The 16,972-nt window shown below is 41.2% G+C and overlaps 1 protein-coding gene across 3 annotated transcripts in view; it reads left to right on the top strand.

Annotated features, from left to right (window-relative positions):
- Positions 1-4,560: 4,560 nt before the first annotated feature.
- The window catches only part of Dguok (deoxyguanosine kinase), a 39,699-nt gene continuing 27,287 nt past the window's right edge, over positions 4,561-16,972 (top strand). For 2 of the 3 annotated variants that reach the window (XM_042699731.1, XM_042699733.1), the window contains exon 1: positions 4,561-4,755. In XM_042699731.1, the coding sequence (XP_042555665.1) occupies positions 4,614-4,755 (142 nt within the window). In that variant the 5' untranslated portion in view covers positions 4,561-4,613. The remainder of the gene's footprint in view (positions 4,756-16,972) is intronic. The other variant, XM_042699732.1, reaches the window with a different exon arrangement.

Genomic DNA, 16,972 nt, shown 5'->3' on the forward strand with positions numbered 1-16,972 from the left:
GTTTTTGGTAGTGCTGGAATTTTTAAACTCAGGGCCTTACACTTGTTTGTCAGGTGCTCTACCCCTCAAGCCACTCAGAGCTCCAAAAAAGAGTTTGGAGGCCCTTTTAGCTTGAGCCATTTTCAGACAAAGTCTCCTATTTTTGCCCAGAGTCAGCCTGGATTGTGATCCTATTTACAACTCCTGCAGAGCTGGGATGTCATGTATATGACACAGTGCCTTGCTTATTGATTGAGATGGGGGGGGTCTCTCTAATTTTTTGCCTGAGCTGGTCTTGGACCATGATCCTCCTATCTCTGCCCCTACCCCAGTACTTAGAATTAAAACTGGGTTGAAGTGATTTGAGTTTTCAGAGATCGAAGTCCTTGTACTCAAAGGATGAGGCACTAGAGAACACAAATCAATGGCTTATAAGATTTTATGAGTGGTTCATGAAAGAAACTTGTAAGGGCCTTAAGATCTCTGTGAGGTCCTTTGCTATGGAAGATTAAATTGTATTTTGCCCCCAAAAAGAAACAGCATGCTTAGGAAGAAAATTTATTATCCCTCTCTATTCTTTTCTCCTTTTATCTCTCTCCGTCCCTCCATTCATCCTTTTTTTTCTTCTTGTCATTTACACACACACACACATGCGCACACTCATACACACACAAACACACACATACACACACACACACACACACACACACACACATCCTGCTCTTGGGTCTCAGAAGCAAACTGTGGAATGACATTTTGCCCAGAAACAAGTGATCAAGAGAATGCTCTCAGGAGGATTCATTAAACAGACTAGGAGAGGAAGAAGAAGAAGGATGGGACCAGCACAGAGATGATCTCAGGCAAAGTCCTGCAGAGGGCAGCTCTAGCCTGGTCCTCACAACAGCACTGGGGAATATAGAGACAGACCAGAAGTCTCAGAACTGATATTCATAGCCCCAGCTTTGACAGAGATTGACAGAGGTGCACACAGGAGAACATAATGTTGACCTTCTACATGTGCCTCTGTAGGGGAGGGCTGTTCTCAAAAGAGTGGCTGATGGAAGAGAAAGCACAGGGAGAATAGCTGAAGGACAAGTGGCAGGAGGTGGGGTAGGAGAGGAAGGGGCACACAGGATCTGAGAACTGATAGATCCCTGACAGTGTGTTCTACAGCAGTGCATCTCCAGGCTTACTATGGCATGCTTACTAGGCCCTACTCATCTCTATCCTCCACAGTCACCCGCCTATTCCACCTTTTCTTCCACCCCTACACCACTCCTGGCCCAATTCAAGAAAAAAAAATGATATCCTAGATTCTTCAATGGATGTCAAGTTATCTATGGAAGGTAGAGGAATAGTGAGTGGTTTGATTCAACAGGAAGTCAATTGATAAATGGAAATAATATTCCAGTTACTGAGGGCCAACCTGAAAGCAGCTGTTATTTATTAGTTTCTGTGTAATGCCCGTTGAGCAACTGTCTAGCTGGAGCTTCGGGTGGATTCTCCCTATTAACCCATATTACTGGAATTCAGAGGCCCTTTTCTTCCTTTTGGGGGTGCTTGAGATGGAAGTCCGGGTCTTCCCACATGCTAGGTGAGTGGTTTGCCATTGACCTACATCCCTGGTGGCTCTAGAGACTATATTCTGAGCTACCTCCCTTAGTTATAACAGGCGTAACAGTCAGAGTTCATTCAGGGGAGCAGAGCCACTATGGGTATTATGGAAATAAGAGGTTTATTACAGGAAGGAGACTACCCAAAGGTAGAAAGTGCTGGGAAGGTGAAAGTCTGCAAGGAATTAAAAGATAATTCAAAGGGTCATCACTACGTAGAGAACTAGCTGGGATTTCTCAGCCCACTACACCTGTCACAGCATCTTCCTAGGTGAATGGCTAGTGGACTGTCCCCATTCTACATTTTAGATTTCATACCAGGTTCTCTTTTGGTCTGCTCTAGAAAGAGCTCTGTTGATAGGGCATTCTGGAAACAGACTTTCAGCTTTGTCAAATCAATTTAGCTTATCCTAACACATTAAAAAAAAAGTCTTTAATGTATATGAGAAATGGCTGGATAAAAGTCCAAGCAACAGAATAAAACAAAATTTATGTAGGTTTATCTCCCATTTTAACATCTGCATAGCACTTAGTGTAACATGGCTCATCTTTTTACTTATAATAGCAACTTTAGAAACATTTAAAAAATGTTTCTATACCCCAAGGTGTCTGGCACATAGTAAATGCTCAGCAAATGTTGGATGAACGAATTAGACCCAAGAAAGATGTTGAATGTATGGTTTAATGTACAATAAAACAAGCATAGGGCAGTGAGCATGGCTTAAATGGTAGAACACTTGCCTAGAATGCTTAAGGCCCTTAGTTCAATCTCTAGTACCAAAAAACAAAATGAAATAAACATAAATAAAATGGGATAGAAAGATAATCACTAATGATGGTATTAGTATAACTGGCAATTGGGCAAAAGATGCTTTAGTTTATTAATTCACACTGCATAAAAATTCAAAGCCTTAGGTGGGCACTGGTGGCTCATACCTATAATTCCTAGCTACTCAGAAAGCTGAGATCTGAAAATCCCAGCTTGGGCAGGAAAGTCCATGAGATGCTCATTTCCAATTAACTACCAAAAAACCTGAAATGGAGCTGTGGCTCAAGGGATACAGTGCTAGCACTGAGCAAAAACCTTAAGAGAATTCAAGCCCCTGGACTATCAAAAAAAAGTCTTTTTAGAAGAGAGAAAATATTTGGAAAAAACCTCATATCTAGGATATACAAAGAACAAGACAAATAAAGGCAGTCAATAGAAAAATGAACACAAAACTTGAACAGGTTCTTTACAACAGAAGATAATGGAATTGCCAAAAACATATGAAAAGATGCTCAACTTTATTAACTATCAAAACTATATTAAACTATTATTAAAATTATAATAAGGCACTTGAGGGTAGGGATAGGATAGGTTAGATGGGGGGATAACGGAAGGGGTGATAGCTAGCGATCAAGATGCATGGCACTCATAACCTGACTTCTGGAATTGAAACACTTTTGTACAGCTACTTAATAAAAATAACAAATATTTTTAAAAACTGTAAGAAGGAGCCAGGCATGGAGGCAGTTATCTGTAATCCCTCCACTCAGGAAGCTGAGGCAAGAGAATCACAAGTTCCAGGCCAGCCTGGGCAGCATAAGACCCTGTTTCAAAAAAACAAACTGGGCACTGGAGGCTCACGCCTGTAATCCTAGCTATTCAGGAGGCTGAGATCTGAGGATCGCGGTTCAAAGCCAGCTGGGGCAGAAATATCCGTGAGACTTTTATCTCCAATAAACCACTAGAAAACCGGAACTGGCACTGTGGCTAATGCAGTAGAGTGCTCACCCTGAGCTGAAGAGCACAGGGACAGCGCCCAAGCCCAGAGTTCAAGCCCCACGACCGACCAAAAAAAAACAAAAACAAGCAATCAAAAGCTATATAAAAACACCATTCTACAGAGCAAAATGGACTAAGTTGGCCATATGAATTGATGCTCTTAGTTCTAGAACAACCAAAACTTTACTCATTAATAGTGTGATTGGTATAATCAGACACTGGAGCTGTTTACTATTTAGAATATCCACTAAAGCTGAGCACATACATAATTTATCACACAGCAGATCTTCTCCCAGATATATTCCTTTGTTTACCAGGCATACTTTTATTTACCAGTAGGTATGTACAATATAACTGATAGCAACACGATTTATGATGTCTCAAATCTAGAAACTGAAATTTCCATCAATAGTAAAATGGATAAAATACTGTTAAGTGACATACTATGTAGCAAGGAGAATGAACTACAACCAATTCACACAACATGCATCAGTCTCATAGATTAAAGAATTATTAGATGACTTTATTTGTATAAAGAGATAATTAAAACGGATCTCTATTGTCGGAAGTCAAGCTAATGTTTACCCTTGAAAGTGGAACTATGGCTCAAAGTGGTAGAGACTAGCCCCAAGCAAAAGCTCAGGGACCATGCTCAGGCCCTGCGTTCAAGACTCACAACCAACAGCAAAAAGAAATGTTAAGTAGTCGTGATGGAATGAGAAAAGAAGTCAGTGTAAGTCATCAGAGTGTGTCATATTCACCCGATTTCTGCACATATTAGAATAAAAATGGACCACGAACAATTGGAGGGGGTAAACTTTTAAACTGTTTATTTGGGTTTGTCTATAAAAATCAAAGTATGATGCGCTGTAGGGTGTCTCTGCAAATGCTGTGGGTCCAAACTCGAAGCCCGAGGCGCTAGTTGCAGCGCTGCCGCGGCTTGCTGGAGCGAGCCCCGCCCCCCCCCGTGGCGCGAGCCCCGCCCCCCCCCGTGGCGCGAGCCCCGCCCCCCCCCCGTGGCGCGAGCCCCCCCCCTTCCCCCGGCGCTAGTAACTTCGCGTCTCTCCGCGCTTTCCCGCACGCTTCGCGAGAACACAACCGTCCCTTGAGCCCCTCCCTCTGAGTCAGCGCCACCCATACGCTTCCGTCCGGGCGAGCTTCTGACGTCAGAGGCGCGCCGAGGCGCGTGACAGGAGGACCCAGAGCGGAAATGCGCGGAGAGGAAATGAGCCCTACGCTCAACGTGGGTGGGAATGGCTTCGGGTTGGTTCTTCCTGAGGCGTCTTCGAGCACCCTTCGCTTCCATGGCCCTGAACCCGCTCGAGGGCGCGCCCTGGTCCAGGGGCCTGCATGCGGGGCGCGGGCCCCGACGGCTCTCCATCGAAGGCAACATTGGTAAGGGCCTGAAAGTGACTGCCGAGCCTGGGCCCCTTCCAAGCGGGTGACTGACAGGCTGGGAAAGGCAGCCGAGCAGGGAGACCTTCCCACCCACCCCAGGCCGAGGAGAACTTGGGCCCCTTTTCGGAGCTGCCAAGGCTCTTCCTCCACTGTGCACTGTAGTCTTGCCTCTACTTTTACAGGACTTTGCATCTTAGTACCCGTTCACAGGGGTGCCTTAATTGAGGCGTTTAAAAAAAAAAAAAAGCCTAGATTGTAGATAGGACCAGAATTCTACTAGATTGTTCTATTAGATCCAAATGCAAGCGACAGACGGTTTGTTTTCCTCAAATAGGGTTGCCTGATTTAGCAAGGATAAAAATTACATGGTAGTTAAGATAAACTGCGAATAATTTTTAGTCTGTCACATTCAGTTTGGGACATACACTTAAAAATGATTCACCATTTGTCTAAATTTCATATTTAGCTGGATGTCCTGACAACCGTATCCCAAGACAGTACCTAAAATTCAGTGATTAAAATAGCACAGTATTTTTGCCATACCCCTTTCCTAGTTGCACAATAATTTCTTAAGGTTTTTTTTTCTTGAAGTATCTCACTTTTTAAACTTAGAAATGAATATTAAAATTAATTCTGTTATAAGAGTAGGACCTCGGTATCAAAAAGTAATGAAAAATCATTTCAACTTGATGTTACTAAATTCTGACTTGACACTTGGACCTGCAGAGACACTGAACCATAAAAAAGAGATTAGCGAGTGTTGAGTACTGTAGACACTATGGCAGCAAACTGAGAATTTCAATATTATTCATTCACCAAATCACCCTTTAAGCCACTTCATAAGTCACCACTATTCTTGACACTAAGGGTACAGTTGTGAACAGAACAAATACAAATCACTGTCATGGCATTCTAATAAAAAAAAGATAGTCAATAAACTACAAAAATTAAGCAAGATAAACAGTTGCATAGTGTTAGGTTTTTAAAAAGAGGAGCAGACCTTACAATAGTAAGTGATGAGTATGGTAGAGAAAAATCAAGGATGAGGAATTGAAAAAAATTGTCATTTTAAATAGAGTAGTCATGAAAGGTCTCATTGGCATTTAATCAAAAACCTGAAGAAGGCAAGGGAATGAAACATATGGATAACTGGAAAAGAACCTTGCACTCAGAGCGAGGAGCAATAAGCAAAGCCCTGAGGTGAAATGATGTGTTTACAGAATAGGAGGGAACCTATTGTAACTGGAATAGAGAGACTGAGGAAGTAAGTAGGAGACATGGTCAGATTATATGAATGTATAGTTCATTGTGGGCTTTTAATCTGATTGAGGTAGGAAGTTTGGATGATTTAAGGAGACAAATCACTTGGCTGATAAATTGAAAGTGGCCATTGGAATAGTAAGTTAGGATAAGTTGGACAGGGTGAAAATTACATTTTAAGGCAGGCCAACTGTATTTGGCAACAGGCTAATTGTGTAGTGCCAAACAACGTGGGGGAGTAGTAATGACCCAGTCATTTTGCCCTCAACAACTTAAAGAGTTTGGATATTATTTTGTATTTCTATTTTGTTGGGGCCTTGCATGTGCTAGCTAAGTGCTTTACCACTGAACTACATCTTGAGTCCTTGTTTTTTAGAGATAAAATCTTGCTATGTAACCAGACAGGTCTTTTTTTTGTTGTTGTTGTTGTTTGTTTTGTTTTATTGATTTTTTTTTTTGGGGGGTCCGGTCATAGGGCCGGAACTCTGGGCCTGGGCGCTGTCACTCAGCTCTTCAGCTCAAGGCTAGTGCTTTACCACTTGAGCCACAGCACCACTTCCGGCTTTTTTCTTTTTGCTTATGTGGTGCTGAGGAATCGAACCCAGGGCCTGATGCATGCAAGGCAAGAGCTCTACCACTGAGCCACCTTCCCAGCCCCCAGACAGGTCTTAAACTAGTGATCCTCCTGCCTTTTCTGGAGTAGTGATTACAAGAATGTACCACCACATGAAACTCAATTTTTTTTTTAATGGAGAAGACTAGGAAGAACACTTTGGATCACTGATGTCAAGAGTTTGGTTTAAAGCATATTAGATTTTTATATGGCTATTAGATATTCTTAAATATTAGAGTCACTGTTGGATATGTCTTTAGAATTTAGACATCTTTGAACTGGAGCTATAAATGAAGATGATATTTAAAGTCAGGAGATATTGTTGAATGAGAGAACTGAGTCCTGAGCATGCAGATATTATGAGATGTGAAGAAGCAAGTAAAGGAGACTGAAAGGTTACTGAGATAGAAAACAAGGGAATGATACCCTGGAAGCCAAGTGAGGGAGGCATGCTGAAGGAGGAAATGATGGATTAGATAATGTGGTTCTCAGGTAAAAGAGCAGTTTTAGGAGTGGTAGAGGCAAAAGCTTGATTGGCATAGATTCAAGGAGAATGGGAGGAATTGGAGAGGGTATGTTAAGACAACTGTTGGAACATTTCTTAGAAAACGTAATTGATAGCAGAAAATGAAATTGATAGCAGGTTTGAGAGTTTTTGAATTACTCTTTTTCTTTTTGAGAGAGATTAGAGCATGTTTGTGAGTTTACAGAAATGTGGTTGAAAGGGGAAAATGGGTGAAATAAGAGAGAAAGTAGGATTGCTGAGTGGTTTTGTTGTTGTTCTGAAAATTGAACTCAGTGCCTCCTGCTTGCTAAGAAGGCACTCTACCACTGAAGTGCTTCTTTCTTTTGCAGGTAATAGGGGGATGGTTTGAACTCAGGGCCTGTCTGCTGTCCCTGAGCTTTTTTACTCAATGTTAGAACTCTGCCCTTGATTCATAGCTCAAGCTTTTTGGCAGTTAATTGTAGATAGGAATCTCATGGACCTTTCTGCCCCTTTACTGCCAGGGCTGGTTTCTAACCGTGATCTTCAAATCTTAGCCTCCTGAGTAGCTAGGATTACATGTGTGAGCCATTAACTCCCAGCTGGAGTGCTTTTGTTGTTGTTGTCGCTGTCATCATCATGTCATCATCATCGTCGTCATTGTTGTGGGCTTGAACTCTGAGCTTGGATGCTGTCCCTCAGCTCTTCAGCTCAGGGCTAGTGCTCTACCACTTGAACCACAGCTCCACTTCTGGTTTTCTGGTGGTTTGGAGATAAGAGTCTCACAGATGTTCCTGCCTGGGCTGGCTTTGAACTGATATCCTCAGGTCTCAGCCTTCTGAGTAGCTAGGATTACAGGCATAAGCCACCAGCACTGTCTAGCTGGAGTGCTTCTTAAGAAAAAAAAATGGATCTCTTGTCTAAATGAAAGAGTTTAGCCACAGTTTATTCATTGTAACTAAATGAGAAGAGTTTAGCCACAGTTAATTCATTGTAACAGGAGATAAGACAAAATATATGAGCTCTGACTATAGTAGATGTGGTAGGAACTTGGTAAGGTCTTTGGTTCCTGTCAGTTTTCACAGTGGAATATGAACAAAGGTCCTGGAATGAGAGGAAAAGGCATTAAATAGTCCAATAAGTGATGGAGGAAAATATCAAATAGCTAGTAGCATTAAGGACCCACTCAGAGTAGTGGTCATGAACATGAAGTAAGAACAGTCACTATGGCTGTGTGTTTTTCTCAGTGAGAAATATTGAGGAATGGGAAAGGAAAGGGTCTACACCCTACCTGATCATGTTACTTAAAATACTCTGACACCTATTATTATTATTATTATTATTCTTTGTCTGTAGGGGGCTTGAACTCAGGGTCTGGGAGCTAGCTCTCTCTGAACTTTTTTCACTCAAGTCTAGTACTCTACCACTTTGAGCCACAGCTCTACTTCCCTAAAATACTGTGTTCTGAGCCGGGCACCAGTGGCTTACACCTGTAATCCTAAATTGCAGTTCAGAGCCAGCCTGGGCAAGTAAGTCCTTGAGACTCTTCCAATTAACCACTGAAAAGCCAGAAGTGGAGCTGTGGCTCAAGTGGTAGAGCACTAGCCTTAAGCAAACCTAAAAAGAAAAGCTCAAGGACAGCGCCTAAGCTCTGAGTTCAAGCCCTAAGACCAGCACCCCCCCCAAAAAAAAATTTGTTTTGTACTTTGAGAAACACAACCCTGAAGGAAGTTCTGCCCTCAGACACTAAAGAGGGGCAAAACTATTTCACAAATAAGTACTTTGAACAAACCATCAGGCACTTTGGAGTCCCTGAGTCCCTGATCTTCTGCTTTTTCACTTAGCCAGATTTCTGTGCCTTCCATGTTTGCTCATGAAGAGGATTGCAAGATGCCTTACTAGATTCTACTCTTGTGCTGAGCAGTACAGTAATGTGATACTGTTCCTGTTCTTAAAGGAGCTCACAACCAAGTGAAAGCAGCCTTTTTAAACAATTTCCATACTGTCATGAGATCCATGATTGAATATAGAAACTCAATCTCTGGAGGGAAAAGAAAAAAAATTGAGGCACAGGAAGTAACATTTGCCAAGATGTAAAGGCTGAAGAAACATGCAGTTTTAATAAAAAAGAAAGTAGACAGATGTGCCTGGAGTTTAAGAGGTCCGTGGGAGGATTGAAGAAATAGATGTTGGTAGGATAAAATGTGCCAGATTTTGAAGAGCCTATGGACCATGCTACAAGTTTATCCTATTGGCATTGGGAGACTGTTGAAGACTTGAAGTCATTATTGCCATGACCAGATTAATTTAAGAAGGAAATTAGAAGGAATACTTCATAAAGCAAACCCTTTCTTTGTGTGTATTGTTTACTGCAGTACTCAGTGCCTTGCATCTAGTTTGTTGGATAAGTAAGTATATTAGAAATGTTTGACATCGATACAGTAGTTTTGTGGCTGTTGCAGTAACTGGAAGGGGGAAGGTTGCAGACCTGAACAGAGGGAATGGAAAGAGAGAGAATGATGACTTGAGAGACATTTACAGGATTTAACATTGGAGGTGAGGGATCATTAAGAGTAGAGGAGAATGATACTGACATTGAGCTTAATTGGATTCTGACTCCAAAAGCAGAAAATGGAATGAAGGAAGTAGGGGGTGGTTAAGAATGATGTACTTATATGAAGTACCTGTGAAACATACAGTGGTAGCTGTCCTGAGGTTGATTGGAATGTGTGCCTGTAGTCCAGAGAAACTGGAAGGGAGGGCTGGAAGTTGTATACTGTTGGGGGTATCTGTTGAAGCCTTAGAAATGAATGCAGTTACAAGAGGAGGATGATATGAAGTGGCCTAGGAGATTTAATCCAGCTCTTTTTATCTTTCTCCATCACCCCCATACCAGATGACTCCAAACAGTTAGTCACCCTTTGTCTGTGGGCTGCCATAACTTTATACTCAACAACTGTGGTAGCACTTGAATTCTGTCAAGATTGTTTGCATATTCAGTACCCTCCCTGGGTTGCAGCTACCAAGTATCCTGTTCATCTTTTTATCACCTAACACATTGTCCTAACCCTCTGCTGACACATAATACTCGTTCAGTGTTTACTAGATTCTTGAATCCTGTTGGTATCCAAGTGCAAGTGGAAGTTAGTCATTGGTACTCAGAGGGAATATACTAAGTGATTTTTGGATGGAAAAAATTTTTTTAAGATAGGGTCTTACTATGTTACTCAAAGTGACTGATTAACTGCAAGGTTCAAGCAATCCTCCTGCCTGTTTCTTGAGTAACTGGGACTACAGATGCATACTCCCACACTTAGCTCTTTTGTTTGTTTGTTGGTATTAGAAACTGAGCATAGGGCTTTGTACTTGCTAGGCAAGCATTCTGTCATTGAGCCATGCCACCAGTTTCAAACTGTGTGGGGTGTTTTTGTTGTTTTGTTTTGTGTTTGTACTGGTAGGTGCTGGGGTTTGTACTCAGAGCCTGAGTGCTGTCCCTTTGCTTTTTCTACTCAAGGCTGGTCTTGAGCCACAGCTCCACTTTTGGCTTTTTAGTGGTTAGTTGGAGATAGGAGTTTCATAGACTTTACTGCCTTTGCTGATGTCAGACTGTGACTCTGAGATCTCAGCCTCCTGATGGCTAGGATTATTGGTGAGAGCCACTGGCACTTACCCCAAACTGTGTTTTAAATCAAGTGCTATAACTTTCTTTAATCACAGGTAATATCCTAAAAACAAATCAATATAGAGGTACACGTTTGGGAATCCTTAGCAGGAGAAAGTGAACCCTGGCCTTAATGAAGTTCAGCTTAAAGTGGCCTTTCTTCTAGTCTTGCCATTCTGGCTCCTGTTCATCTGATTCTGAAGTTTCAAACAGCAGTACATAAGGAAAATGAATCAGTGCAATAGCAGCTATGACTTCTGAAGCTATATGTGATAATGTGATTGAAAGCCAAAAGCTTGGTACCTAGAACTTCTGAAACTAAACAATAAAATACCTAGATTTTTTTTTTGTAATACTGTTCATCACTGAAGTATATTGTCTTCCAAAGGCAAATGTTTTATGAATATATTACATAAAGTAATGATTATGTTATAAAATATAATTAACTACTAAATAATCTGAGACCGTTCTTTCTTTGTATTTTCAAAAACCCTGTAAGATAAGAGGGGACTGTTTTACTCTCTTCAGTCTATATAGAAATGGTACGTAAAGCAATACAGGGCTTCCCTAAACATATGTTTCTTCCAACATTCAAAATTAGTTATCTAACTCACAAATACTTAGTCTTTAACTTGCATTGATTATTTTTAAAAATCAAGCAAAGAATCCTGGAGGTAAAAGACCTATTTATTTCTTTAATTTTTTTTTATCAATAGTGGGGCTTGAACTCAGGGCCTAGCCACTGTCCCTGAGCTTTTCTGATCAACAATATTGTGCTGCCTCTTTAAGCCACAGCTTCACTTGGTTTTGGGTGGTTAATTGGAGCTAAGTTATCACTTGAACTTTCATGTTCCTGCTGGCTTTGGACCATTAGCCTCAGATCTCAGCCTCCTAAGTTTCTGGTATTACTGGTGAGAGCCACCAGCACCTGGCAAAGAACCTATTTGTTAATAACACTTGATATTGGTTTCTGTGTTTCACTTCCATCCATTCACTTCTTTCTTAGTACCTGGCTAAGTACTTAGGATGCAAAGAGACTCAGGTACAGTCTTTCTTCAAAAAATGAGTTCTGGGTCTAACTAGAGAACATGATAAGTGAATAAATAATTACAATACCTTGGCAAATCAGAGAAGACAATATTTTAGTCTGTGTTTAGGGCTAAAGAAGAGCTGGAGAGTTTAAGGTGGCTTCACAGAGAAAGTGACAGTAGAAGGAGGAATTATGAGATAGGCAAAGTGGGGGAGAAGAGCATACTAGATCAGTGAGGCTCTTTCATGCTGAATGGTTGAGTTTACAATATACTCTGAATTATGAGGAACTCTTTTATTTCCCTCCAGTAAATAGTTTCCCATGAAAAGAAAAGAAAAAGAGCCAAGGTAAAAATGTATTTTTTGTTTTAAGCCTATTGACTGATGTTGTCCCAGAATGCATTTAGGTGCAGAGCCTTTATGATCCTGGGTTCTTAATCTTAGGATTGGGATAGAGGCTCATGTGGTAGAGTCCTGGCCTTGAACAAAAGTGCTCAGGGACAGAGCCCATGCCCAAGAATGGCAAAAATGAAAAAAATGTCTTGAAGTGATAGTATCCTTAAGAAGTTCCCATGAAATACCAATGTGTTAAGTTTAAAATAGTAGAATCTATTATTTGGAGTGTAACATCAGATGCTATTGTTTTACACCTAGATTTTAGCATAATGTAACTATAGCAGACATTATAGTTCATAGAAAAACTTGTAGGAAGACAAAGTCATGGCTTAGGAAAAGATGAACATTAACAACAGACTTCTCTGGCCCAACTTGTGGAATGGCAATTCTGGAGTTAATAAAATTTAACATGTTGAAGTAATATAAGAAAGGGCCTCCCACCTTTTTTAAAGTCATGGTGTATAATAAAGTATACTGATTGTCAGTGTTCTAAGGGAAGGCTTGATACTGCTTTTATGATTATCTGCCTCCCAAACATTATAATATTAATTGACAGTATGTTAAAGATAACAGGCTGGTATCTAACAAAACTACTAAATCTGAGATAATGGCATAAGAGACCAGTGTTGTCTGAAGAAATAAGGCTGTCTGTAGACATGCATGTTCTTGTCAGTAGGAGGCCTCTGTGGCAGTAGAGAGCCAAATAAATGCTACCATTCTCACGAAACCCTGGGGAACACTTTCAAACAAAAACATCCAAGCTAGAAGAAACAGCAGGTAGTACAGCACTGGAAAAGTTAGGCTGTCTCTAGTTCTAATGTAAATATTTAACTTTGCATTATTTTAAGTAATTATTCCACATCTGTGGATAATACCTAGCAGAGATTGGTTCCAGTGGAATTAGTTAAGGAAACACTGCCTTTTGGTGAATTACTCAGACTCTCCAAGCCTGCCAACACATATTGCACAGGACTTAAGACCTTCAACTGATTACTGACACTGTATGCTGAAACTGACTTCTGACTAAACTGGCTTTCCAGAAGCCTAGAAATGGGATGTAGGGTGCTCTGGGCCTCCAAAGTGATTTGTTCCAGTGCCTGAAACTGTATGTTTCTTATTACATCTAATGTATTGGCATTCTAGATTTTGTGTGTTTAAATCACATGAGTAGATTTCTCAGAGTTCTGACTGCCCTTAGATGAATTAATAGTGTTGGTCCCACAGATAAAGTTGCCATTTTCTAACCTCAGAACCCTTTTCTTCCATTTGCAACATCTTTTTTTGTTTGTTTGTTTTTGTTTTTGTTTTGTAGGTCATTGGGCTTGAACTCTGGGAAACTGTCCCTCAGCTCTTCAGCTCAAGGCTAATGTCCTACCGCTTGAGCCACAATGCCACTTCTGGTTTTCTGGTGATTTATTAGAGATAAGAGTTTCATGGCCATTCCTGCCCAGGTGGCTTTGAACTGGGATCCTTAAATATCTCTCTGTCTCTTTTGTCAGTCATGGGGCTTGTACTCTGGGCCTGGGAGCTGTCCCTCAGCTCTTCAGCTCAAGGCAAGCACTTTACCACTTGAGCCACAGCGCCACTTCCTGCAACAGCTGATAAGTAATTTCTTTTTCAGTACTGAGTTTGAACTCAGAGCCTCACATTTGCTAGATTGGCCCATTACTGCTGAGGCATACCTTTACCCCTCATTTTTTAGTTTGTTTTTAAGATAGCATCTTGCTTCCTAAACCTATACACCTAGACTGTGATCCACCTACTTTAGACTTCCTTTACTTCCTGGGATTTTAGGTTTAAGTCACCTAAAAGCTGAATGCTTCCCTCTGGAAATGGAGTCTTGCAGACTTCTCTGCTTGGACTGACCTGGAACCCTGATTCTCAGTCTCCCACGTAGCTTGGGATGCTAGGTGGACACCACTGTGCCAGCTATGCATTGAGGAGTCTCATTAACTTTCTGCCTAGGCTGGCTTCAAACCATTATCCTCCCAATCTTAGCTTCCTAAGTATCTAGGATTACAGTTGTGAGTCACCAGTACCTAGCTTTAGATAATTGTTTTTAACTTAATAATAAATCTAACAACCATTCAACTCAACCATTGTCTTTATCTTCTCATATAAAATAGCTTTTCAGCCTTTAAACAGGGACCATGTTTCAAACTTACTGAACAGCCGGCAATCTAGATATTGACTTAATCTAGGCCAAATATTTTAAGCTAGGGTCTACTCAAGTCAGGCAGATTTCTAAAATATACAAACTCAACCGAATGGTAGCTGGCCAGAGTGGTAGGAATTAAATATGAGCTAGAGAAATCTTGAACTTCATGGAGGAGATGAAACCTTAGGCTTAGTAGGGAAGACATTTACTCACTGGTGTGTGGGAAGAACAAAGGCTGAGCAAAATGAAAAGGCACAAGTTGGCTGGAGGTGGGGACTAAGAAAAGCATGACTGTACAAAATGCACACATTCATGTTTGTTCTTATCCTCTGTATTGAGAGAAAATTTGGAGTGGTGTGTAATCAGTGTCATATTGGATGTGTGGGCTCATGTGCTGAAATATCAGCACACCTAATCAGTTAATGCAAATGACTGATAGAATCGACTGGAAGGATGTGCCTCTTCTTTCTCTGGATTCCATTTGAATTCCTCTAAAGGATGGGTTCCAGTTGATAAAGACCACTTCTGATAGAGGAGCTGGATCTCCAAAGACACTCCAAATGTTCACATTTATTGTGGTTGTGGTCATCTTTCACAAATGTAAACTTCAGAGAAAACTGAAATTAATATGTGTTTTATTTGTTCTGGCAGGACCTTAGGCAAGGGCTTTATTCTCTTATCCTGAGGACCCCAAATTGCAGTGGACTCATTTAGAATATCAAGCCAAGCACAAAGGATGGTTAGCTAATCCAGTTGGGAGGTATTGGTTTGGAAAGGCTTGAAGAGCAGGTACATGTTAGCAGAACCTTAAAAACTGAGCAGGAGTAGACCAGATGAAGAACAAATGGGAAAGCAATGTAAAGTTACATTTGCAAGAGAGAGCACAGTATGATTGTGGTTGCATGGAGCTTGGTCCAGCAGAGTACAAGAAAACTAAGGCCAGAGAAATACATGCAGAAGATACATCCTGTTGTATCTCATAGAATATGTGTGCTAACAGGTTTGGATTTCATCTTGAAGACAACTAGGAGCAGTGAAAGGATTATAAGTAGTGTCTCACATGCATTGCTACTGCAGTGGAGGTTGCATTGAAGAGAACAGTCTTGAGTTGGCAAGAAAAGAGATGAGAACCTGGTTTTGAGCATGGAAATGAGAATGGAAAGAAAAGGACAAATGAAAAAGTAGCAGCAAAGAGCCACTTAGGGATTGGCAAAGGGAGAAATTCTGACAGTGAATGGATATTGTTGCCATACCCCCAAGGTCTGGGATACAGTGGGAAGCTCCGTTTGGTACATGATAAGTTCGCTTGAGCAATATATCAACTGGGTATTCATGGGATGTCCAAATGAAGAAATCTGGAGGGCTCTGTATATCCAGAGTTCAGGAGAGTTAATGGGTCAAAGGTTGGTGTAGATGGGAAAAGGTAATTTGAGTGTTGTGGTACTAGATTGACTCTACCTATAAAATATTTCTAAATGCATCTACTTTGCATCTCTTTGCCATTGCTATGGTTCAACTACTAGTAACTTTAGACTCATCTGCCTACTTCTGCTTCTCTTTACCTAATGATCTTATATCTTTTTCTTTTCTTTGTTCTGGGGCTTGACATTCTGGCCTTGAATTCTTGCTCAGCTTATTGACTCATAGCTGAGGCTCTACTACTTGAACTATTTTTCCAGTCTGACATTTTGCTGATTAATTGGAGATAGAGTCTCTTAGACTTTTCTGCCCAGTCTGACTTCAACCCTCTATCCTCCCAGTTTCAACTTTCAAATAGCTAGGGTTACAGGTGTTGGTAATTTCCCTACCCAAATCCCATTCTCGCTGACTTTTCTTTGCCCTTCTAATTCAATCTTCTTACCACCCCTACAAGTTCTTGTGTGACCTGGCCCTGAACTGCCTGTCTGCCTGCCTCGTTCCTTCTTTTTTTTTTTTTTTTTGGGTCCGGTTGTGGGGCCTGAACTCTGGGCATGGGTGCTGTCCCTCAGCTCTTCAGCTCAAGGCTAGCACTCTACCACTTGAGCCACAGCACCACTTCCGGCTTTTTTCTTTTTGCTTATGTGGTGCTGAGGAATCGAACCCAGGGCCTCATGCTTGCAAGGCAAGCACTCTACCACTGAGCCACCTTCCCAGCCCCCAGCCTCGCTCCTTGTTAAGCCACTTTTCTCCCTTATATGCTCATCGTGTAACTCTCCTAGCTTCTTATATGGCCTCCAACTTCACTGTCTTGTCACATGTTGAGTCCTTTCTCGCCTCCTGTCTTTTGCTCATCCTTGTTCATGGATTGTCCCTCTATCTTTGGCCTGGGTAACTTCATCTGTTGGGGTCTTCTCTCATATGCCCCCCCTTTTTTTTTGAAGGAGCCCTCCCCGAACTCCTGAAATATATTAGAGTTATTCTCCATTGTTCCTTCCTAGCACTAATAGTTTATTTGTGTGTTTTGGTATATATCATCTATACTAGTGCTATGAGGACAAAATTCATTCAGTGTTTTGTTCTTCATTATATTTCAGGGTTGAACAGTCTTGAGCACATAGCATTCTAAAAAATTTGTTAGACTTGTTGAATGAATGAGGATAACTGTTTCCACTTGTAATTTTTACATTGTCATAG

The sequence above is a fragment of the Dipodomys spectabilis genome, unplaced genomic scaffold (assembly GCF_019054845.1).
Source record: "Dipodomys spectabilis isolate Male_0828 unplaced genomic scaffold, ASM1905484v1 ptg000262l, whole genome shotgun sequence".
Lineage (NCBI taxonomy): Eukaryota > Metazoa > Chordata > Mammalia > Rodentia > Heteromyidae > Dipodomys > Dipodomys spectabilis.